At 49.8% G+C, this 24,995-nt stretch overlaps 1 protein-coding gene across 6 annotated transcripts; it reads right to left on the bottom strand.

Annotated features, from left to right (window-relative positions):
- Window positions 1-26: 26 nt before the first annotated feature.
- LOC122378366 (bromodomain-containing protein 7-like) lies at window positions 27-24,724 on the bottom strand. 6 transcript variants are annotated; one of them, XM_043359343.1, is made up of 13 exons: window positions 24,638-24,723; window positions 10,317-10,393; window positions 9,349-9,569; window positions 8,770-9,162; window positions 8,424-8,522; window positions 7,188-8,245; window positions 6,693-6,764; window positions 6,023-6,182; window positions 5,529-5,700; window positions 5,014-5,152; window positions 4,314-4,741; window positions 1,951-2,066; window positions 27-1,045 (listed from the first exon to the last, which is right to left on the bottom strand). In XM_043359343.1, the coding sequence occupies exons 2-13, from the start codon at window positions 10,372-10,374 to the stop codon at window positions 947-949; spliced, it is 3,015 nt and encodes a 1,004-aa protein (XP_043215278.1). In that variant the 5' UTR covers window positions 10,375-10,393; window positions 24,638-24,723; the 3' UTR covers window positions 27-946. The 6 variants fall into 6 exon arrangements, with proteins under 6 accessions (XP_043215278.1, XP_043215283.1, XP_043215280.1 ...); XM_043359348.1 differs by lacking the exon at window positions 24,638-24,723 and adding an exon at window positions 14,243-14,337; XM_043359345.1 differs by lacking the exon at window positions 24,638-24,723 and adding an exon at window positions 14,220-14,238.
- Between the last annotated feature and the right edge of the window lie 271 nt (window positions 24,725-24,995).

Below are 24,995 nucleotides of genomic sequence, written 5' to 3'. Positions count from 1 at the left end.
TACAAATGTTGGTGTAACACTAGATCTTGTTGCAAGAGCGTTTATTGCCATCCCTTTCAAGCCAACTGTGAAAACACAAGCGAAAATTTTCATTTCGCAGAAATATACACGAACATAACATAAAAAACAGCAATAAACGGGCCATAATAAGCCTATTTCCTGCTATGAGATGATGATGAAAAGGCCATGTGTGAAATGCGATTTGGGACGAGAAGCTAAAATCATTTGAATGCCTAACACAAGGTTTACGCAAATGACACAAAACAATATAAGAATAGCACTAGGTGAACAGTTACGTCTTCAAGCTATCCCATGGGATATTTAGGAAATTACAACGTCTTATCATTTTGTTAAGATAAATTGAGCAGCCTGGGACAGAGAGAAATCCGCCACACGAGTTATGTCGAAAAATAGCGTCATGAATGATGAATTCCCTCGATGGGCGACAACCTATTTCGGCTGGACAGCACCCGGCACAGAAAACTCCTGTCCTACCGGTAAAACGCATATGAAATCCGCCCGGGCCGGTAGCATCTACCGATATATCGAAATCGTAGCGGGGCTGGCCGGGCGCCGTACGGGTCCGCGAACACCCCACCATGGCAGTGCAGTGGAATAGTGCGGGGGACAGACAGGGAGTCACACACCCACGCCAATACGACGGACAGGGCTAGCCCCAGTCGGGACACCAACGCGACGGCGAGTCTAGTGGCAGCTCGGCTAGCGGCAGAACGGCAGCGACTTGGCGTGAGTCGGTCAGACAGTCCCTTCAGGCCAATAAAAGCCTCCTGCCGCTGTTATTATCCCGACCCGAGCCGGACGCGGACGGACGAAATCGCCGACCGGCTGACCTGAGTCTGCACCACAGGTCAGGATGACCACCATAGGTCATAACCTCCTCGATACCTAGGTCACGACCTCGATCCTCTGACCTGTCTCGGTTCGCTCAGACGCGCGCCAGCAGAGTTCGTAGTGACGGGTGCGCCGGAGTCGAGGTGGCCGTCGCAGGCGTACGGACGGGCGCCGCGGCCGGTCGGACAGGGGCCTGTCGAGGAGGGGGTCAACGGTTACATAACGGGAGACGACGGGTCGAACATGAGGGGAGGTACACATTTCAAACAACGCATGTGACGTATGTGATAATGCATGATTGAACATCGTATATTTGGCAGTGTATGTGTAACACATGTGTGGGAACACTTAGATAGTGTGTTACCAAAGACACTGTTGGTTACAATGCCGTTATGGCCAGGAGCTCCGAAGAATCGCATTGTATCACACCGGAGATTTAGTTAAAGGGACCCTCCCACCTTAAAAAAGTTAATGAATTGGCATAAAAGTGGTGTACCGTGAATCAGAAAGAGCGAAAATGAACATCTACCAAATTTCACCGAAAAATATTCACCCGTTTTTGAAATATAAGACTTTTATTTTATAACGCGCGGTCAATGGGCTTGATGACGTCATCAGAGTCCGTTAGTGTTAAGAGATAGGGACTACGCTGGTCCCACCCTGCAAGTAAAGGGAAGAAATTTCTTGAACACTATAAAGCTGCAGGGGTTGCGACCAGGATAAATGGTGGTTTCTGAGCCTGGCCGCAAACTTGGCTATCTCAACTCAAAACTAATGTTAAGGTGGGAGGGTCCCTTTAATGGACAATCGGTCCAAAAATATAACGAGAGGCAATATGAAATTCCAAAGATGATGGTACCGGGCAAAACATAACCCAATTATATACATAGTAGGCATAAAATTAGCGGTAACACATTCAAAAATAATTTCTAATCAATCATAAAGCATCCCAAATTGTGAAAGTGGAAACGATAAAATATGTACGGTAAACGTACCAAACACTGTCGACGCGACAATATATTGTGCCAATTCTCCAGTATCAACATTATTAGTTTTGGACAAAAACGGCAAACTGGCACACACAGCCCCTGCTCTTACCTGTCCGGCCGGCAGGAGTCCGACGCCCATGGCTTTGCGGACGGCCGCCTGTGGCGCCACCTCACCGGGCGGGACGTGTTTGACCAGTTCGGCCAGACCGGCCGACACCTCGTCCGCTGGAATGGGTACGACACGGCGTCACCAAAGGGATACAGACTGCAGACTGAGAGGCTGTGAGAGAATAGTGGGAACAGAAAACTAAACACAAAACAGACGGGACGTTAAATTGTACCTCATCCTAGAAAAGTCAAGGTCAAATGAGAGGCAGCTTCAGTTAGACACACAAGAGCGACGGTGTATCCCCGGAATTACTGCAAGAATCTAAGGCAGGGGTCGGCAAATGGTGGGGCATGCCCCCTTTGGGGGTAATGGCGCCCTTCGGCGGGGGGCAATGAGGGCCTCTGAGAAAGCCTCATCTTTTTTTAGAATTAATGGCTCCCTTGATGGGACAGACATCGCAACTGTTGTGCCCCAGGATTCAAAAATTAGTCGAGGGCAAACGCACAAAGCATGAACTGATCGCATGCCAATTTTCATGTACATAGCTGCTCACCATTCCGTACAGCCGTGGAAAGTAACTGTCATGTATTAGCCGGCGCTCGCCTGTTGGCGTTTTCACAGTCACTAAAGCAAGGGAGAGGAGTTGTCCATTGCACCCTGACCCGTGCATCTCGGCCTCTGAGCTGGAGCTTTGCAGAAAAATTGAGCGTGCTGCCCGTGAAGATAGGCAGCCGCTACTACCCAATTTAAAGGTCCTTGGTCATTTGGTGACCTTCCAGAGGTCAATGACAAGTCCCGAGTAAATCGGCTCTTGCTGTAGCTTCTTGAAGTGAGATTTTGTGGACTGCCATGATCTCAAGAAAGATCTCACAAATCAACGGTTATTCGGGTTAAGGTCATGCCATTTTCAGGACAGATAAAAATGATCGGCTCGAGGGTACAGTTTTTATGATCCGACCCTTTTAACGTGATCTATTCCCGAAAAATACACGCTACCCCTATTCGTATGGGGGTTAACCCGCGCCCTGATGGGGCTCCTGGGTATCCACGCCCTGCTGGAGGTGGAAGTTGAACCCCCTCCCCCCTACTAATTTGGCTCCTGGGTCACTAGCGAACCGCCGTAGTCGGCGTTCGAAAGAGAGTAAGACATGATGGAGGAAAACTATGGCCACTTTTTAGGTCAAGTCAAAAGTCAGCTCACCATAGGTCATCGAACGTAAAATTTCGCCAATTTCCAGGTCAACCTTTGACAATTTTCGACAAACTGGCCTATAGCTCAGGAAAGGAGAGAGCTACAGAGCTGCGGAAAAACGCATTCGATAGCTCTCTTAACGTTTTTTTTTCTGAATGACGCCCTCAGATTTAACCTAAGAATAACGATTTAGCCTGCGGAGACAAAAAAAGGCTAAAATGTACGTTGTTTGCTGATAGTTTTTCTTCAGTAGCGTTTCACTCAGAACTTGCAAGAGCTCACTTTTATCAGCATCGTGCTCCCCCCCGTCGAGAAGCATCGAAGGTCTTGTTGCACATCAGGTGATCCGTGTCGTCGAGCTATACACATCTAAGGTATTTTCATCGCTCTGGCATGCCTTTATCAAAAGTTATTGGCGAAAAACTATTAGATACCGTTCACGACCTGAAATGACCTCAGGGACATACAGCGGGGTTACGGGTGCAGTTTTCCGGCTCAGTGGTCATGTTTACTTGTGATTCAGTGCTTCACAGTGCTAGGAATGACACTCATCCAAAAGAGGCGTCTTTCAATTTCTACCATTGACTTTGCGACCTCTCCCATTGATAACGAGAGAGGGCGTGAAAGTGAGCTGACCTTTGGTCACCTACATCAAATATCCGAGATACAAATTTTGTACATGTTTTGTTGCCTTTGTCAATTCCTGAAAGTTTGAAAGAGATCTGTTACTCTGTGTAGCTACAACAGGCGTTACAGTCTTTACTGAGGTGAGGTCACTTGACGTGATCTGGTGACCTGACTTTGAGCGACTTTGGTCTGAAATTTTCACAACATGTGCAGACAAAATGCATGACAAAATGTGACAAAATGGTGGCGCTCAACTTTTTTTTAGATATTTGCGAGAAACCGCAAGGGGGGGGGGGGTGAGCCTGTGGTTTCTCGCAGATATGGTACCCAAAGAGTCGCGGAAAAGTATGGAATTTTAGTAACCATGGTTATATCACCAATGGGGTCTGGCAGGTGGGGGTAATGGCGCTGGCTGGCGCCAAAAAAGGGGGCACGACCCAGGAGGACCTGCCGACCACTGATCTAAGGCAATCTAAAAGCGGTAGCTCCTACTATAAAGAGCCAGCCTATGCAGCAGCCTGTCACCCTCGCCCTTGGTACGTACCGAGCTGCAGTTCCTGCTGCGATGGCGGCGGCAGGCCGGCGTCCGGGGGCAGGCTGAGCCGCCGCTGCTGGGCCGCGTTCAGCGAGCTCAGCAGCTCTGCCGTCTGGCCCAGCCGGAGCTCCGTGTCGCGGTGTCGCCGCTCCTCCTCCTCCAGACCGTCCACGAAGCCCACGTCGATGCCGAGCTCTCCGAGCGACCTCAGCGCGGCAAAGTCCACCGGCGCGTCGGCCGCTGGCGCGGGCGCGGGAGACGGAGGGGCCGGCGCCGGCGCCGGGGCGGCGGCGGCGGTGGCGGCCGCGCCGGCCAGCGCCTGGTCCACCAGTCTCCGCCGCTGCTCCAGACGACGGTGCTGGCCGTCCGTAAGCGCGTCCAACACGCTGTCCACCAGGTCGATGGCGATGTCGCAGTCGTCGGCCGCCTGACGCACGCTGCTTATACATCGCCAGACATCCGACAAAGTCAGTTTCAGCCTACGCGCTTCTTGTAGAGACACGAGAAAGCACAGGGTGAAGCGGTTTGTTCCGAAAGTCAAAGAACTACCAACTATACCCAACATGTCGTCATAATATTCAGCTATATTTGCTTCATCTTCAGTTACGCCAGCCTCAACTCAAGACATGACCAAAAATTAATCACACTCTCAGTCTCACCACCAAACTACCCCTCCCTCGCCGGGCTATCAGGGTACGTCGGACGGTACCTGTGCGCCAGCTGCTGTCCCGTCGGTGAGCCGGCCAGCGTCTCAAACAGAAGCTCCGACTCGGAGTAGCTGACGGTGGCGAACGTCGAGTCGTAGCTGGGCGCAAACGAGCTGTACGCGCCGTAATAGAGCGGCTTCACTGCGGGACAGAAAAGGACAGAGGGTCAGATGGGTGGTGTATTTGAGCGGTCTCAATGAAGGGGCAGAGCATGATGGAAGGTCAGAGGACGCTACATCAGACTCAATCAGAGTGCAGCCTTATCTCACCAAAACACTGAGAGACGTAACTGAAGACAGTCTCTGTTAATTTCAGCATCGGTAAGTCGTTACCGTAGGCAGCCTTTAAGCCAACAATTGTGTGCAGTTTAAGCATAATACACATATTTCCACATGATCATATGAGAGCCAGGAAAGTGCACACAAGAGCCAATCATATGAGAGTCGAGACCCAAACGGCCATATAAAACAGGCCTAAATGCCACGACCAGTTTGTACTGCTATTTCTCACCACCCACCTGGCTTGGCCTGGTTGCGCTTGTCATCCCGGAAGGTGGGCAGATGGGGCACCCCCTGCTGGAGGCGGCCCGTCAGCGACCCCACGGTGGCCACCGGGCCGGCCCGCTCGCCGCCGCCGGCCACGATCGCCAGGGACGTGGTGCCGTCAGAGCGCTGCCGCAGAAAACCCAGCTGGCGGCGGACGGCGGGGCGGCGGTCAGAGGGTGAGGCGGACGAATATAGTAAGGCGGTTAGCAGTGGACACCGCAGCAGCAATGAATAGCAATGCCCCTCAAGTTCTGACCAGAATTAATGACACGCAAACTTAAAAGTTCAGTACAAGTCAGAAACTAATGGGCTGATCCAGGTTGTTCCACGACCTGGTTTTAGTAAGTAGCAAAAGAAAACAGTAAAATCTGACGACTCCCTCAGAGGGAAACGATCAAATTCAATACTATACAAGAGGTGTAAGGTTTGAATAATGGACAACGCCACATTATCCCAGCGTCGTTACCTTTCCACTGGCGGCGGGTTTCGGGGCGGCCTGGGGTGTGGCTGCGTCTGTCGCCGCCCTCTTTGGTCTCGCCTCCTGCTGGGACTGCTCCGCCCTGGACGTGGACGGGGCGGCCGACGGCGCCTCGGACGACTCTGACCTGGTCAGTCGGACTGAGGCTCTGAGGGTGGGAGGGACGAAGGTGTCACTACTGAGGGAATGGTTACTCGTACTGGACCCGGCCTCCGTCCAGGTTCGGTTCCGGGGCAGAGGGGGCGGTGACAACCCTCCGTGTCACATGCTCCGAAGGTATATCTCCATCCTGACTGGGTAGTTACAGCCAACCACCCCTAACCTACCACACTTCACATAGACACGTTCGAAACGAGGGTACGTTGCCGCCACCATCCAACAGTCCGCGAAACGTTCAGGAACAACATGCAAAGATGTAACAGAAGAATTATTCATAACCTAAACACACAGCATGTACACAACCACCATCATTTACAGATCACATTATATAAGTAGCTTTGGTACAAAAGCATGCTTTGCTGCCAGTGATTTACAAGGAACTTTCGAAGTCCAAAGGTACTGACTGGTCTTTGTGCCTTTGCAACACTTCTTATTGAAATATCATCCCATCAAGCGCCTCCCCCCCCCCCCCTTCCCCCGAAAGGCAGAATAATCGTACCTTCGCGTCTTCATACTCGATTCAGCATCGATCTTTTCTAGCACTAGATGAGGCTGTTTCATAATCAAAGTGCTGGAAGAAACAGGAAACGGCCATTTCAAGCACCTACGCAAGGGAAGCCAAGCATAAGCCCGCCCACCAGCAAAACGCAATCCAGCAGCGGTGAAAGATTTTGACCATTTCTTTTTGCCTAAAACGAGAAAAAAAATACGCGGTGGTTGAAACAATTAGAAAGTGATAACTGCATTGCTAAAAAAAAAACTTTTATAGGACAAGAAGACAGAAGGAAACATATTTTGCAAGAAACATCGACAAAGAATCATTCGCATCTTGTTTTAGTGCCACCCAAACTATTAAAAACAAGTGTCGCCATCTGTCAGCTGCACCAACGTAAATATACATCTTCACTCAATCTAGCCAGAACACCCCCAAACCCCAGTGAACCAAAACCAGCAAACCGAACCAGCCACCGGGTGCACCCCAGTATCTACTCACCTGACTGCCGGCTCGGTCGGCTCTGAAACATCCATCGACTCCTCGTCCTCCTGTTCCTCCGGTACCACGTCCTGCTGAGGGCTCTCCGCCGGCCTCTCCGGCTCCGGCACACTGCTGCGGGTCAGCCGGACCTCCGGCTCCGGAACAGACTCAGCCGGTGTGGCAGAGCGCGCAGGTGGCGCCTGGCCACCCTCTGGCTCCGCCTGCCGGACGCTGGCCGGTCGCGTCGGAGTCTCAGCAGCGCGCGCCTGGCGAGTCTGACGTCCCTCTGTTGGTTCTGGTTTCGGCTCGGCCTGTGGCCGGGTTTGCCGAGTCTGACGCGGGGTCTCTGGCTCGGTCTCTGTTCGCTCTCCGACGCCGGTGGCGGACGCTGCGCCCAGTCGAGAGGACCGCACGTCGGTAGTCTCCGACGTCGGGTCGACAACTGAGCCGCGCGTCTGCCGCCGCGTCTGACGTGACGAAGATGCCCCCACCGCTGCCGAAGACGATGAGGGAACGTCAACGACCATCGGTTCTGGCGCGGGCACCGCGGGTGGTTCGGGCTTAACGTCGGCCACCTCCGCCGGCTTCTCCGTCGCCACAGTTGGTTCGGCTGGCTGAGGCGGTGCGTCTACCTCCATTTTCTCCACAGCCTGAGACTCTACCGGCTGTGGTTCGGCAGCCGGCGGCTCTGTACGCTGTGGTTCTACTGCCTGTGGTTCCACCGCCTGTGTTTCTACCGCCTGTGGTTCCACCGCCTGTGGTTCTACCGACTGTGGCTCCGTCTGTTGCGGCTCCGCTGGCTTTGGCTCCGCTGGCTGTGGCTCCGCTGGCTGTGGCTCCGGTTCCGGTTCCGGTTGCGGCTCCGGCTCCTGTTTGGGCTCCTCTTTGGGCTGTTTCATTTGCGCCTGCGCCTGCTGCTGTGCCTGCTGTTGCGCCTGCTGCTGTGCCTGCTGTTGCGCCTGCTGTTCGTCCTGGTCCATGAGATCGGAAGCGTCGACGCCGAGCACCTCGGGCGACAAAGAGGCCATGTAGGGCAGCACCGAGCGTAGCGCAATCACCTTGTCTGAAGACATCATCTGGAGAGAACAACCGCACTCAGTCACATCACCATCAAGGTTTACAGCGCGATAATATTGGATTCAATGGGTTATGTTACGCATAGTACGTGACACTGGTCTGTATTCACAAACCACGCTCCGACTTCCCTCCGGGTATGTCACAGAGTCCCCGGTGTCATTAGTTCTGCGGCCTCACCTTGGAGCCGATGTGCAGCAGTCGCTTGGCCGTTCGGTAGTAGATGGTGTCCATGCGGTTGTACGTCATGGCGTTACAGCACATCAGACGAAAATCCTCCTGTGAAAGGCAGAAAGGTGTTATAGGAAATGGCCAGAACGCCAAAACGCTTTTTCACCATAAGCATGAGCTTACTTTCGCGGTGGTAATGAACGTGAACGACGAACGTATGTAAAACGTCTTAAGTTCAAAAGATAAGTTCTAGAAAAATAGCTCATTAAATTACATGAAGAAACACCACTCGATCATCCAGCTCAGGGCAGCCTGTGTATGAACTGCGTGCAGCACCTCGCGGCGTCCCACTGACCTTGAAGGCGGCCAGTCCGGGGTAGAGTCCGTCGCGGACCTTCTGCGCGATGGTGCTGAAGTCCATCGGCGTGTCGATGATGCTGCTGTAGCCGGGCGCCACGTCGTCCGTCACCGGCACACTGAAGAAGCCGCGCGTGTCCTTCTCCTGCAGACCGCGCAGCAGGTGCTCCAGGAAGCGGCGCAGCGGCGGCCCCTCCGGTGACGCGTCCTCGGCCCCTCCGGCTGCGGCCGGCTCCGGCGGCGGGCTCACCGTGCGACACCGCTCCGGCGAGGAGGCCGTGCCCTGGCTGGGCGCCTCCTCGGTGCCGGAGCTCTGCCGCGAGTCGCGGCCCGTCTCCGGACCCGGAGACATCTCGTGGTCGGGGTCGGCGCCCTCCAGCAGCCGCCGCTCCTGAGGGGAAGTACAGTTAGCTCCATTTACGGCCGACATGCATCGAGCGGCTGCGTCTGACTAACGCATATGACAATAAACAACTTTGCATTCCTGGCTTTCTCATTCCGTCGTAAATTTGGCATCGTAAAATTCGTAAACGTACACAATCGCAGCGTTCATGTTCAGTGAACAAAAAAAGAATACCTTCTTGTGTTTATGTTTCTCCTTCTCCTTCTTCTTCTTTTTCTTGTGTTTCCGCTCCTTGTGGTGCGTCTCGGCCTCGCTGATGGCGGCCATGTTGAGTCGGAGCGGCGCCACGGCCTGTGCCGGCGGCGTCTCTGCGCGTGCCTCGCTGCTCTCCGGCACCGGCGACCCGCCTACCTTCAGCACCAGCTTCAGACCGGCCGGCCGCGACACGGGCAGCTCTGGAGACGGGGAGATTTGTCCTCACATTGCAATATGTTCGACACACTGGACAGACTCACTGACCAGGAAGGCTTTCGGGACAAGGATTAGCCAGACAGACTGGTTAGAAAGAATTATTGGAAAGACTGATCAGATTTACTAGGATGACCAAGCTAAGCTAACCAAACACACAGGCCAGGGATTGACCAGACAGATTGTCACACAGACTGACTGACCAGTGAACAGACCAGATGAAAGATACACTGACCAGGCGCACTGAACAGACCAGACTAGAAAGGCTGACCAGACAGCAGACTTACCATGCTGACTGGGCTAGCTAGACAGACTGACTGATCAGGCAACAGGCAGACTATCTGGCTCACAAGTTTTATATTATAGTATTTAGAGCCACTTGTGCATTATGCTGACATAATTTTTCATTTCATAGGAAGTCCTTGAAACCATTCAGCTGGACACCTAACATAAACCTAGGGCATGACATTTCATGCTAGGCTGCAATGATATGCAAGCAACTGTATAACAATGTTGCTGATGGAATGAATGACCTATTGCAGAGCAACAATGTAGTGAGTCATTCTAGTCACTAGTGCCTCTGACTATCATAGAGCAGCTTCTAGTGTGAGCAAAGACATTTCCAAACTTCCAAACTTTCCTTAGCAAAAAAGCAGCGCAGAACACAATGCAGGACAGAGCACAATAAAAAGAACACTATCAAACAATGCTTGGGCACTGGGATGCCTACTTACCTTCATATTTTTCACGTTTGTCAGGCTTATACTCTTTGTGCTTCTTCTCCTTGCCCATTCTTTAGTGAGTCATGTATCTGAAACATGCAAAAATCTACATGACAATACTGCTTTGGATGGGTCAGAAAACGATCCCTACTTGGGATCGTTTGGGAGATGGGAATTCCAGAGCAAAATAATCAATGAGTGGAAAAGAGATGAGATTGAGAATTGACAATTGAGTCCATTCTATAAAAACTAAATACCATCAGACTGGGCTGATTTTATTTATTATGATTTATTATTTATTATTTATTATTTATTATTATTTGTTATTTATCATTATTTATCATTTATTATGATTATGACTTTATTTTTCACATTTGAAGCCTACAGAAAATGCAAAATACTTCTAGTTCTGAAAAGCAGAGCTTACAACTTCAGGATAAAATTTCATCTAATTCTTTGATGTTGTTGGAAGGAGGATAAATCCCCAGGCGGCAGGCCCAGCCAAAAATTTAGTTTGATTCAAGTCTGTTTTGCCCTGGAAACTCCAACATGCCAGATTTGGGCCAGTGTAAACGTAAAGCTGTCTGAACAGGGAGTTTGGGTGAATATGGTTCCATTCCGGTTAGCCAGTCTTTGCTACAGCACTCTGGAGTTGGCATGTTTCAGACCGCAAGTCCAGCTCCAGTCCTGCTCCTTGCCACGGTGTGTTACTGCCAGGTCTGGCTGCCTCGCAGCCGCTCTGGCTTACTGTGACTGAAATACGGTTGAAGTACAGCGTGGGTGATGGGACATAAATCCGGCTGTGGCGTAGGTGAACTCTGGGATCGTGTCAGCTCCAGACCTTGCCCATACTTCAGTAGCAGAGTAAATGCCGGAGCTAGTGAGAGCAAAACCAGACATGGCCCACACATATTTTCCTGGTTGGGGAGCTTCCTTTGGAATTTGGATCAACCGTGCGATTTATCACACAGTGTAGCCAGTCATGCAAAGCCAGCCAAACCATGGGTGTAGTTTTCCAAAAATCATTGGGGGTGCTCAATAGCTTTCAGAAAGGCATGCCATATTTTTCGTAGTTAATTTTTTCAGCTGTTCTTTTTTACTGTAGCCATCAGGCATCATGCAAGGAATGATGTCAAATCAGTTCGAGAGCTTGTTTTAATAGCGCCACTGTAAAACGATTTTGGCTCACCCAATGCATTAATAATCATATAGAAGTTTTTGAACATATTTCAGAACACCCTGGGTTTAAAATTTAAATTCAGGCCCTACCGGACTTTTGGTAGGTCCGCGCTTAGGCAGCCTGGTCTGCATAGCTCTGCACGAATCAGCTTATATTGAGGGCTATCCAACATGACGCCTGACGGGACAGGCTCGATGGTTACTCTCCGGACATGGTTCTCGTGAAATATTGCATTTTGTCCCTGGAACTTTAACCCTCGCCGGCACAGGCCACTTTCCGTCCTTCGATGGCACAAGGGAGGGGGGGGGGTGGTAAGACCACACCCCTCGCGTTTGGCCTCTGATCGAGCTAGAGCTTCGCGGAAAAAACGAGCGTGTTGCCCGTCACGAGAAAATGCCGATGATACCCAATTTTAAGCTTGCAAACGCCCGGCTAATGCGAGCCGACATACGCCGAATCGCGATTCCGGCCAAACATGGTCTCGGAAAGGAGGTCACAGGTCAAAGGTTATTTGGGTCAGGGTCATGAAATTTTCAGGGTAGGTGTAAAATTGATCAATGCGAGAGTACTGAAAGTTTCGTCCCGATCGGCCTTTTTTTACGCGAGTTATTCGCGAAAACCCTTAGGGGGGATGCATCACCCCCTGTGCCGGCGAGGGTTAACCCGCGCCGGGCCGGTGCTCTGAGATTCCGCGCCGGGCCGGGGGTGTCTGAACACCCCCACCCCCCCCCCCCCACCCCTTCTAACTCGGCTCCTGGACCACGTAGCTACGCGCGGTAAGCGACAATCGAAAGAACGTCCAAAATAAGGACGAAAACACTTCGGGTCATTTTTTGGGTCAGGTCAAAGGTCAGGTCACCAGAGGTCACCAAAGGTAAAATGTTGCCTATTTCAACATTTTGGAAACTGTCAACGGCTATCTCGGGAACCGATAGAGCTACAGCGCCGAGAAAAAGCGCATTCGATAACCCTTTTACAGACCTTTCTGAGTAATGTTCTTAGATTTGACCTCAGGTCAACGGTTTAGCCTCCAGAGGGCAAAACCTCCAAAAATAACCGTTTTTACGAAAAATGTTTTTTTTTCAGCAATAACTTTTGACTCAAAAAGCCATGACATTACTTTTGCCAGCATCGTGTTCCTCTCGTCGAGACGCGTCGAATGAACTATAATTTGACCTTCAAAGGTCAACTTGAAAATTTGACCCCAGGTCAAGGTCATGACCTGACCGGAAAAGGTCATGTGGCATATCAGTCGGTCCGCAACGTCGAGCCGAACACACCTAAGGCGTTTTCAGCGCTCTAGCACGCCTCTAGCAGAAGTTATTAGCGAAAAACTGTTAGATTCTGTTCGTGACCTGAGATGACCTCGGGGACATAACCAGGGGTCACAGTTGCCATTTTTCGGTTCAGTGTGTCAATTTTACCTACATCTCGATGTTTGAGAGTGTCTAGAATGGCGTTTGTGCAAATCAGACGTTTTTCAATTTTCTCCCATTGACTTATAATGGAGAGGTCGCAAAATTGACCTGACCTTAGGTCACCGATATCAAAATTCTGAGATAAACATTTTATAGATAATGTTGCTCTTATCAATTGCTGAAAGTTTCAAGGCAATCGATCAATCGGTGTAGCTATGACGAGCATTCATTTTTTTCTGAGGTGAGGTCACTTGGCGTGACCTGGTGACCTGACCTAAGGCGACCTGGGTCTAAAATTTTCATAACATGTGCGGAAAAGATGCCCGAACAGGTGTGCTAACTCAAAAACGGCGGGGGGGATCCGTTTTTGAGATATCTGCGAAAAACCGCGGGGGGGGGGGGGGTGTTCAAACACCCCCCCGGCCCGGCGCGGGTTAAAACTGAGTCCATCAAAGCCCGCCTCATTCATACCGATGTCATGTTCTTGTACGCACTCCTTCACCACCGTACCGACTGCGCTTACCTGGTATCGATGTTTGGCCTTAACCCTCGCCGGCACAGGGGGGGGGGATGCAACCTTCCCACCCTCGGGGGGTTTGTTGTAACGGGGGGGGGGGGTTGTTTGTTTGTTGGGGGGGGGGGTGTGGTAATTTATTCAATGTATATTCTCATTTCTCTTAGTCACTGAATTGGGTAAGCATAGTATTTGCATGATTCACTGAAGGAATAAGGAATAAGGATGGTAATGGGCTAAGGAGGCCACAGGTGGCCCATAGGACGCCCATATCTCGTCTATCTGTTACTTTTGTTACTTTGCACTTCATGTCTCATGATTTGAGCTCATTACAAGTACTAGGAGATGGAAATACTGATTATCGAGGGCCTTGAGTCAGCTGGGAATGTTTTGAGGAGGCTGTGGGTGCTTTAAGGAGGCAGGGGGTGCTGAGCTCAGGATTGGGGGTGCTTGAGCACCCACAAAGAGATATAAAGTTACACTTATGAGCCAAACACCTGGCTGAATGGTTACTGCACACTAAATTCAAACTGAATTACAATATGGTGGCATGGCAGGTAGGTACCTATATGCACATTATCTAAATGCTAATGAATTTTATAAACTGAGGTCACAATCCCAGCTAAAAAACGGATAAAAACTTGCAGAAAACAAGTTGAAATCCAACCAATGGATATCAATTCACTGCTTAGTTTAAGTTTAACAAGGAATAGGCTTCAACTTCAGCTACATATCAATATTACTTGTACAAATACAGCAAATAATTATTATCGTAACTTGAATATTTGCAGTTCAAGTTGTACCAGTTGGATATAGACAGTTATACCACCAGCAAGAAGAGAAGGTGATAGAAACAACAGGAATTATCAATTTGAAAGTCCCTGTATTATCATTAAATTATTTGCTGTAAACACACCCACTTGAAACAAATCAAAATCGAAAATTAAAAACACACGCGCACACACCGGACGCCGGTGAAAACAGGGCGCCGGAGGGCATATTAGTCACGTGACATTTGTAAGTTCTCCCCCTTCGTGGGCCTTGTACATGCCAAACATCACGTGTAAATTTCACGAACCTTGATCAAATCGCCCCAGGCGCCCTGTTTTCACCGTCGTCCCACACACCACCGGCACAAAAAAGGTAAAATGGTGAATGCGTCAAGGTTTAGATAATAAAATATGATTTCACTAAACTGCAGATCTTTTTTGTAAACAAAAATACAGACAAATTTTCGGTTCTATGAAAAACCATTATACCTAGTTGTTTGTAATCTAGGTATTAAGGTATGACTATTGAATAACTATTTAAAACGAGTGTAAAGGAGAAAAACGTCAAATATTGTAGAACTTCAATAAATTTACATACTGATACCTAAGCCAGACAAGAATGGAAGTTGGAACTTTTATGGGACAGCTTGAGATAAGGAGTAGGCCGGGACCTGTTAGAACGTCGTAAAGTGTGGCTGCTATGGGGTTTTTCGGGGTGCTTATCTAGAATATCATGTGAGTTTTGATCACAGATGATGTCTTCATCCATTTAGGCCAGGTCGGGTCACAGGCGCGGATCCAGGGGGGGCGACGGGGGCGGCCGCCCCCCCCCCCCCCCGACATCCGAAAAAGGCGCCCATAGCCCGCGGCAGAGAGGGCGCCCCGAGCAAAACAGAGGCGACACAGCAAAGGTTGAGCAGAAATAGGGCGCCTCCAGCAGAAGTTGGGCTCACCAAGCAGGAGAGCGACGCCCAATTGCCCATTCCCAGCAGATCAGAGTCGCCCCAGAAGCAGATGGGCGCCCCCAGCAGAAGAGGGGCGTCTTATTACAAGAATAAAAAGATGCCTTCTGTTCAAGAGGGGCACTCCTGGCAGGAGAGGTGTCCCCCTGAAGAGGAGCGACGCCCCAGCAAAAGTAGAGAGGCGCCCCCATTCCAAGAAGAAGAGGGGCGCCCTAACCGCAGATAGGCGCCCCAACAAAGAAAAAGAGAAGCCCATAATAAAAAAAAATGGGTGCCACTGGCAGAAAAGGGGCGCCCCCGGCAGCGGAGGGGGCCCAGCAGGAGAAAGGAGCCTCCAGCAGGAGACGGGCGCCCCAGCGAAGGGGGGCGCCCCAGCAGAAGAGAGGAGCCCCCTGCAGGAGAGGGGCGCCCTCAGCAGAAGAGGGGCGCCCCAGCAGAAGAGAGGCGCCACAGCAAAAGTTGATCAGAGATGGGGAGCCTTCAGCAGAGGTTGGGCTCGCCAAGCAGGATAGGGGCGCCCCATTGACAATATCCGGCAGAAGACAGACGCCCCAGCAGCAGATGGGCGCCCCCGGTAGAAGAGGGGCGCCTCATTACAAGAAGAAAAGGAGTATATTCTGCACAAGAGGGGCGCCCCTGAGGCAGCGGAAGGGCAACCCCAGCAGAGGGGCTGTGCCCCAGTAAAAGGAGAGTGGTGCCCCGCTCCGAGCAGAAGAGGCCCGCCCAAGCAAAAAGAGGAGCCCCATAAGACGAAAAGGGATGCCTCTGGCAGGAGAAAGACGTCCCCCGCAGTGGAAGGGCGCCCCCAGAAGAGGCGTCTCTAGCAAAAGATAAGTGCCCCTGCAGAAGAGGGGCACCCCAGCAAAAGTTGGGCAGAAATGTGGCGCCCCCAGCAGAATTTGGGGTCGCCGAACAGGAAAGGGCCGCCCCATTCACAGTAGAAAAAGGGACTCCCCAGCAGCAAAGGCGTGCCCTAACAGAAAAGGTGCACTTCCAGTAGAAGCGGGACGCATCAAGAAGAAGAGGGGCACTTCTAGCAAAAAAAATGGGCGTCCCAGTTAAGTGGGCCGCCCAGTGGCGGATCCAGGGGGGCAAAATGGGCATTTGCCCCCCCCCCCCCCAAACGGCATGATTTTAACATTACGCCTATGGACGATGCATGGAAAGAATCGATAAATTTTTATGGTTTGCCCCCCCCCCCCCCCCAAACCTCTGAGCTGGATCCGCCTCTGGGGCCGCCTACAGCAAATTGGTCGTTCTTAGAAGAAATGAGGCGACTTCAGCAAAGTGAGCCTCCCCATGACGGATTGGGCGATCCAAGCAGAGGTTGGGCGCAAATATCTTTAAAACGGCGGCGCTGCGCGCAGCCACCTAGGGGGACGTGACAACGCACGGCGTGGGTTTTAAACTCTCGATTTTGACGACGGTTTGGCGCCCCCAGATTGCCAGGTCGCCCCTATTTCAACTTGCCGCCCCCCCCCCCCCCCCGAAAATTCCTGGATCCGCCCCTGTCGGGTCAGGCCAGATCAACCAGTAGGAGTCCTGCCGGATATTCATAGTCAGTGGCGTATTCAGGGGGGGGGGCCATGAGGGCCATGGCCCCCCCCTTTCCGCCCAGCTGCCCAGATGGCGCCCCAATTAGCACCGACTAGGCTGATGCTGTTTTACAGAGGGAACATAAATTAAAAAGTGATGTGCAGGCAGGAATCGAACTCAAGATCTCTTCGGGGGTGCCTGGACACCCCTATGTCCTCCAGGGCACCCCCAAATAGGACCTGAGCCCCCCAATGTTGAAGGCCGAAAGGCGCCCCTCCGGAAACCAGAATATTCCGAACCCCCAGGGTCGATGGCGCCCCTGAAGAGCCGCTGGCATCCACCTGAACGGAACAGTCGCCCCATTAAAGGAAAAGGGCCACCTTTAACATGGGGATTGAAACTGAGATAGCCATCTTGTAGCCCGTGTCCGAAAACCTATTTGTTTACCTCCTTACGGCCGATTTCGGCCTCCATTCGTAGTTATCGGCAATTTTAAAAGAAAATACGCCAGGAATGCGTCCTTATCCCACGAATGCGTTCTTATCCGACAATACAGCCACTCGCGGCGAGGCTTTGGTTTTTTACCAATCAGCTCCAACCAGCTCAGCTTTAACCAATCAGCTTATCTGACACAATCCGACGAGTCTGTCTTCTGAACGCTGATTGGCTTGAGTGTGACGTCATCGCTATGCCATCATACGTAGAGAGTATCAACATAGTACCAATGTGTTAAATAGTTTTAAATACTTTTTAGCGAATTGTGCACTTCTGGCACCAGTTTTAAAGAGAAAATGAAAAATAATAATGTCAAAATGAAAAACAACGATCTCTTCATATTTCACGAAGGTGGCCCTTTTCCTTTAAAGGTTGATGGCGCCTCTCTGAAGTTCACAGTTGCCCCATTCAGCCCCAAGTCCAAGATCGATGGCGCCCTCTGAAACCACTGGCGCCCCTCTAAAGCACCTGCATTCTTCTCAAGATCACAGTCGCCCTATCCAAGATCAATAGCGCCATCAAGAGAGCCACTAGCGCCCCCCCCCCCCCCCCCCCGCTTGAGACTGAAGTCGCCCCATTCAAGCCCAATGACGCCCCTCCAGAGCGTCCGGTGCGCTTCTGAAGATCACAGTCGTCCTCATCCGAGGTCGCTGGCGCCCCTCAAAAGTCACTGGCGCCCATCTAAACGGAGATCACAGCTGCCCCATCTTAAGATCGATGGCAACCCTCTGAAACCAATGGCGCTCTTCGCACCCGGCGCCCCTCTGAAAATCATATTCGCCCCATCCGAGACAACGCCCCTTGAGACTACAGTCGCCCCACCCAAGCTCAAGGCTCCCCTCTAGACTCTAGAGCGTCCGGCGCCCTGCTGAAGGCAACAGTGGCCCCATCCATGCCCAATGGTGCATTCAACACAGTCTAAAGATCATAGTCGCCCCATCAATCAGAGATCGCTGGCGCCCCTCAAGAGCCACTGGCGCCCGCCTGAGCCGGGACTTCAGTCGGCCAATCCTAGATCAATGGCGACCCTATGCAACCACTGGCGCCCCTCTGAAAATCCCAGTCGGACCATCCGAGATCAATTTCGCCCCGCCCCATTCAAGATCGATAGCGCTCCCCCCCCCCCCCCAGAAACCACTGACGCTAGGTAATTATTTGACAGTGGGGCTCTCTCATCGACACCAAGGGCCCTTTTGAAGATACAGCAGCCAGGCGGCGCAGAGCTGGGCTAGGATGTGCCAAGCGTTTCTTATAAGGCAGCCTCGTTAGTGCCACCCCTCGTTGCGATACTGCCCCTCAATGCGACGCCGCCCCTTCACCGTACAATGCCACCCCTCAATACAAGTGGTGCGTCTCAGCACAGTGCCGCCCATCATTGCGATACCGCCCCCGCCTAGCAGTGCGGTGCCGCCTCCAGCGTATGCGTTTTTTTTTAATTGAACCTGCTGGGGGTGTTTGAGCACCCACTTCTAACTCAGCTTGTGGGCCACGTTGAGACCCGCAGTAGGCGGCGTTCGAAAGAGCGTCAAAAACTTTTGCAAAACTACTTAGACCATTTTTAAGGTCAGGTCGAACTGGTCGAAGGTCAGGTCACCAGAGACAACCGAAAATCAAATTTCGCCGATTTTGACATTTTTCGACAAAGCTCAAGGCGTAAATCAGGATTCAGAAAGAGATTGAGCTACAGCCCCGCAGCAAAGCGCATTCGATAGCTCTTTCTTATTAATTATCTCAGATTTGACCTAAGGTAAACGTTTTAGCCTCAAAATATACGTTTTCGCGGAGGACGTTTATCTGTAATACCTTTTGACTCAGACCTGCCCGAGATTAGTTTAACCGGCATCGTGTTCCATTTTTCGACACGAATCAAATGAATTAGTATTTGACATTAAAAGGTCATTTTGAGAATTTGACCAAAGGTGAAGGTCATCACCTAACCGGGAATGGTCATATTGCATATTAGTCGAACCGTATTGTTGAGAAGGAAAATAATTATATAAGGTGTTTCATTGCTCTACCATATCTCTATCAAAAGTTATTGTCCCAAAACTACTGAAGACCTTTCATGGCCTGATATGACCTCAGTAACATAAAAGGGGTCACATCTAGTGATGTCAATTACGGAAAATCGGAATACCGATACCAAACCAAATACCAACCAAAACCGTGGGGAAATACCGAAAACAAACCAATTTGGAATCATGATGAAAATACCAACTTTTTACCAATTTTTTAGCCTCTTATACATTAGCAAGGGCTCATGATACCAACAAAATACCGATTACACTAGGATTGAAATACCAAATACCAAGTTGGTATCGGTTTGGTATCGGTATACCAAAAAGTTGGTATCCGATTGACATCTCCAGTCACATCACGAGTGAAATTTTCCGATTACATGTGTCATATTTACCTGTACCCAGATGTTTGAGGGTGTTTTCGTTCAAAAGAAGAGCATTTCAATTTTCTCCCATTAACCCGCGCCATGCTGGGGGAGGGGGACGTTTTTACGCTCCCTCCTTAGGTTTTTTGCGAATATCTCCAAAACGGCGTCGCGCAGCGCCGCCGTTTTTGGTACACCTGTTCATACATCTTTTCCACACATCTTGTGAAAATTTCAGATCCGGGTCGTTCAAGGTCAGCTCACGTCAAGTGACCTTTCCTCAGAAAAAGTTTAAAGGCTCGCTATAGCTACACCGACTGAACGATCACTTTTCAAACTTTCAGAGATTGATAAGATAAAAAATATGTATAAAATGTTTATCTCGGACTTTTGATATCTATGACCTAAGGTCAGGTCAATTTTGCAACCTCTCCATCATAAGTCAATCGGAGAAAATTGAAATGCCCCTCTTTTGAACGAATGTGGTTCAAAACCCTCTCAAACATCGGTTCATGGGTAAACACAACACACTGAATCGTAAAAATGCACCTGGCGACCCTTCTGTGTGCCCCTGAGGTCATCTCAGGTCATGAACGGTCACCAGCAGTTCTTTGGCTATAACTTTTGATAGAGACGTGCTAGAGCGGTGAAAACACGTCAGATGTGTTCAGGTCGACGATACGGATCGACTGATATACAGCATGACCGTTTCCGGTCAGGTCATGGCCTTGACCTGAGGTCAAACTTTCAAAATAACCTTACAATGTCAACGAATAGTTCATTCGACGCGTTTCGACGAGAGGAAGACGATGCTGGCAAAATAAATGTCGTCACTGTCTTGAGTCAAAAGTTATTGCAGAAAATGTTTTTGATTAAAACTGCAATTTTGGAGTTTTTGCCCTCTGGAGGCTAGTGACAGTCAGTCACTGGAGGCAGTCATGCATGTCCACAAGTAGGGGCTGCACGCACTAGACATCGAATTGTAAAGGTGATTTGTGGAGAGAAAAAAATCCAGAACGTAGGTATGTCAGCGTTCGGTCGCCTCTGACTGCAGTGGCTGCTGGTATGACAATGAGTTGGGATCTCATGGTGGATCTCATGGTCTTAAATGTTCAAGTCTTTCCTTGATCCCAATTTAGGCAATGCAGTCGCAGCGTGAATCCTACATACGTGCGGTTTGAGATTCTAAGCACGGCGGCCACCCCGGTCGACCACAGGCTGCAGCCCACAGGTCACTTTGGATCAGTGAGTAAGCCTGTATTTTTTTTTGCAAAGAATATAGATTGTGCTTATTGATCAACGTATATTTTACCGCTTCGAATTCGCATGGATGCGTATTTTGAGAATGAAATGTCTGCAGCCTGAGCTCGCTTCCTATATCATGCTAAAAATTCATCAAGATCAAGGTTTTTTGATAAAAAAAACACCGGGCTGCAAATTGCATGTATTGGATTTTATGAAAAATCAGCGAAAGCTGGTTCATATACTCGTATTTTGCAACACCTAATAAATCATGCATGAACATGACGTTACATTTTAGACTGACGCCCCTGTCACTAGCTGACAATGGCGCCCCTCTCAAGGGAAAAAGTCGCCCCCTCGAGCACCATGGCCCCCCCTTTCGCTGATCTCTGGCTACGCCACTGTTCATAGTGCCTACATACGTGTCGTCAAGTGTCAACCGTCTCTGACAGCTTCGTAACATGTTATGAAGGTACCAAAACTACTTCGTGAATGTTCAAATGGCTGCTTAATTCGAATTCAGCTCCAAAAACTAACCTAAACACATGCAAACTCGAAAAAGTGAACCGAGGTCATCAAAGGCCAATGACCTGATCTTCTTACTTACCTTCAGGTGACCTTGACACCCACCCTTATGCATAGGACCAACATCATATCACATGTTTGAGGCTTGAAACCACGAAAAGACTGCAAACGCGACGCGCGGCTGGCTAATGCGTGCCGACATGATAGGCATATATGCCTATCATTTCATTTCATCAAAATCAAAAATGGTCGGGTGTAAATCTGATAAAATTTTGGTCGATCTATCGTGGAATGCCCCATATGCCGAATCGCGATTCCGGCCAAACACGGTCTCGAGAAATAGGTCACATGTCAAAGGTCATTTAGGCCGGGATCACGAAATTTTCAAAGTACGTGTGAAACCTACGTGTGAAAGTGATGAACTCGAAGGTAGGTGCTGAAAGTTTTGTTCCGATCAGTCGCTTTTTACGCGAGTTATTTGCGAAAAACCGAGGGGAGTCCGTTCTACCGCCGGAAGGATGAGAGGAATAAGGGAGACATCCGTTTGGGCGGGCACGCTGGTGACTGAGCCCATCACGTGGACAGGCCACCCAGCCCCGCTTATGGTCACCGCACAAGGCCATGGGCCTCCTCCTGAGGTGGAGCTACCCATGTGGGATAAAGGTGACCGTTCAACCCGGAACAGGGGATGAGGCATAGAGGAGAAAGATTTTACTAGCGTGAGGATGGAAACGACGGAACTGAGACTTGAAGTGCGAACGGTGTTCTTTATGACCCGAGTGCATCCACCGATCCATAAGAGAACCCTTGGATGAAGTACCTATAGGTAGTTCATGGCAATCCGTGGATAATTTATAGAAATATACCTACTTTAACAGATAGGTACTCTGTTGAGTGCGCCTAACGTCTCTGTGATACCCTAAATATTTACTATAAGTTACTTACCAGATCTTATAAACTATTTATGGAATTTATGGCATTCGTGCTGACTGCCGGTGAGCATTCCGTAAATTTAATCAATAGTTTATAAGACTGGATGCCTCTTGCACCAAAATACCCTAGCTACGCAAAATCAAAACACGATTTTAGAATTAGCTGACCTAACGGAGGTAAATTCTTTTTTGCGACAGCTCTATAGCGTAGGTAAGCATACAAGTGTTTGGTAGAATTTTTAGGGAAGAATTGTCATGGTAGAGTCTTGGAGTGGGCGTACAGTGCAACAGAATCCAGAATTTAGAGCATCACAGAGACGGCAGCACGATCGTTCGGCGCAAAAATATGATCGGATCCGAATCCAAGGCCCAATCTAATTCAATGTCGCAGAAGAGCTTAGGCAGCACTGCCAATACCTACCTGAATTTCAGCTGCAAAGGGCAAAAGAGCAGAACATATGTTTTACACATTTCAGTCCATGGACCGTCTAAACACGATGCTTGGATTTAGACGGCCCCTGTCGTCCCAGGTAACTTTTCGTTCAGTCAGAAACGCATTTGCCGACACTGCCACTGCTATCCTTATATACAGAAAATGCCGTATCTAGGATAGAAGGTAATGCACTTCATAAGGTCAGCTGCCAGCTCGTGACCGAGCGTTGTGAAACAAGGTCCGCACAGGGAGGCATTCGAATACCTAGGCAGGCATTCGAACATTCACCACACTGAAGGGGTCTGAACCAGCTTTGCTTTTTCTGAAAGTGATCCGAAAAGGCTTGACTAATTATTTCTGACGGGCTATCGATCCGACCATTTAGCGTTGTAGCTCCTTAATCGGACCCCGAGATGCATGTATAGGGTGAGACGATTGTAAAAACGTGCAGCGCACTCGACACTGGTCATCTGCGGAGTGTCTTTCAAAGCGAAATGTCCTTGTCCTAGGCTAGGTATCCAGAGATATAGATGAATTAAAATGCGATTGGTCATTGGAGCCGTAAACCGTCTACCGTCCAGTCGTAACTTCAGTTTGAACCAACGAAGGAAGCAGACATACTTTCAAAATGTTTTTATCCGATAAGGTATGTTTTTGTTGCAATGTTAAACGTTTAGCAGCAACTAGCAAAGTAGTTTTTAACTGAATGCTTCAAAAGTGTTTATAATTACCTTATATTTATTGGCGGAAGGTACATAGCGGAAGGAACGGAAGGCATGGACCTTGCTCATTGAACTCTCCCCGTTACCAGGTACTCGTTCAAGCGTACAAAATGGTAGCGGCGTTCCACCTTGCTCCGGTTGAACAGACACGATCAGTCTATGAAGGGAGTGCGATGCGCTGATTTCTCCCCATTTCGCAATGGCCCGTGTCTCGTCACCGATTAATCACCCGTGCCCACCGAGTGCCGAATGGCATTGACTCGCTTTGACAGAATGGTCATAACACGAGCCTGTTCCAATGATGGACGAAAATTGGCCTGTGGCTGCTTTTGGAGAAATAAACAAAGCAACAAATATTTTATCAATATTGTCAGTTTCCTCCGCTTGTGAAAATATCTGTGAAAATCGTAACGGGATTTAGTTCGTTTATTCAGGCTCATTTAAAAAGTAGTATTGCTGTATATACCATCGTCATAAGACAGAAGGGAAAACCGAGATCGCTTATTTCATATTTCATTTCCAAGACATTCTGAGTGTAAAATCATTAACAATTAAGCCTATCACTTAGCATATGCTTAATCTGTGCCTCAAATATGTCAGTTCAGTAATCAAATCAGATCCTTCAGTGCCGACATTTCCCATCAGAATGGAACTGGAACTTAGTCGATCTGTCCATCACCGGAGAGGGAGCGGGTGAAAGGCTGCTTACTCGGCAGTCAGTCCGGCCGCGGCCTGCGGCACTGGGTTATCGCGCTGTGATCTGCTGCAGTCTCCAGTCTGTCCGCTGCTGCTTTATGCACCGTTTCCGTCTATACCTTTATCCACTAAAGCAGATGCCATTTTGATGTCCAAGATTCTGCTGGTGCTGAGAGGGCTGAATATGCTGGTATCCGGTATACTCAATTGCCATAAGATGAACCTCGCTATAGGATGAGCCTTCACATTGAACCGGTTTGATATATCTTAGTGTTATTAGAGAGCAATGACAGGTCTAGGACTCACTATAGGGGGAAATATATTTTCTTGAGTGTTGTTCTGCTTGGAATGTCCATTCTCTAAGAAATATACGGCTTGTCTTCATGCATGCCACTGTGACAGACAACGACACGCTATACTGTTCCAATGTGATTTAATCGCAACGGCCTTAGTCTGTCATCAGGCGCAGCCGACTGCCTACAGGACATATGGTGCCTCTTGGCACATAAATGCATTATACCTTACATCATCTGATCAGATCCGAAACGGTGTTCATAGCACTCGCGGTGTCGAATCTCCCCTTTCATCATCGAAGTATCTCTCTTCCAGTTCCTTCCCGTGCTCAAGGCCGCATGGTCGCCAGCGGCAGTCGCCGGCAGTCTGTGCGGTGCGCCTGTAAACACATAATCGGAGCGACATTTTCATGACGGTGGGAGTGTGCTTCCATTATGGCTGACGCGTGAAATCACTGTGGTTAAACAGCATCTGAATTCGTCCACTCATAATATAGCCTGGTTATGTGTGGTAGACCGAAATGGCAGCCATATTCCTGTTCAACTGTAAACGACAATGACAGCAACAGCAGCAGTGACAACAACAAATG

This window comes from Amphibalanus amphitrite, unplaced genomic scaffold (assembly GCF_019059575.1).
Source record: "Amphibalanus amphitrite isolate SeventyFive unplaced genomic scaffold, NRLGWU_Aamphi_draft 000058F_arrow, whole genome shotgun sequence".
NCBI lineage: Eukaryota > Metazoa > Arthropoda > Thecostraca > Balanomorpha > Balanidae > Amphibalanus > Amphibalanus amphitrite.
Note: the sequence above shows the minus strand (reverse complement) of the source record. Positions and strands in the feature narration are given on the sequence as shown.

Bases quoted from the DNA above. Each gene is read 5' to 3' on its own strand.
- LOC122378366 (XM_043359343.1), bottom strand. From the start codon at position 10,374: ATGGGCAAGGAGAAGAAGCACAAAGAGTATAAGCCTGACAAACGTGAA. The intron at 8,523-8,769 runs GTCAGTGGGACG...TGCCTTTCACAG, and splicing joins CCGGACTGGCCGCCTTCAAG to GAGGATTTTCGTCTGATGTG. The intron at 1,046-1,950 runs GTAAGAGCAGGG...CCTCCTCGACAG, and splicing joins GACTCCTGCCGGCCGGACAG to GCCCCTGTCCGACCGGCCGC.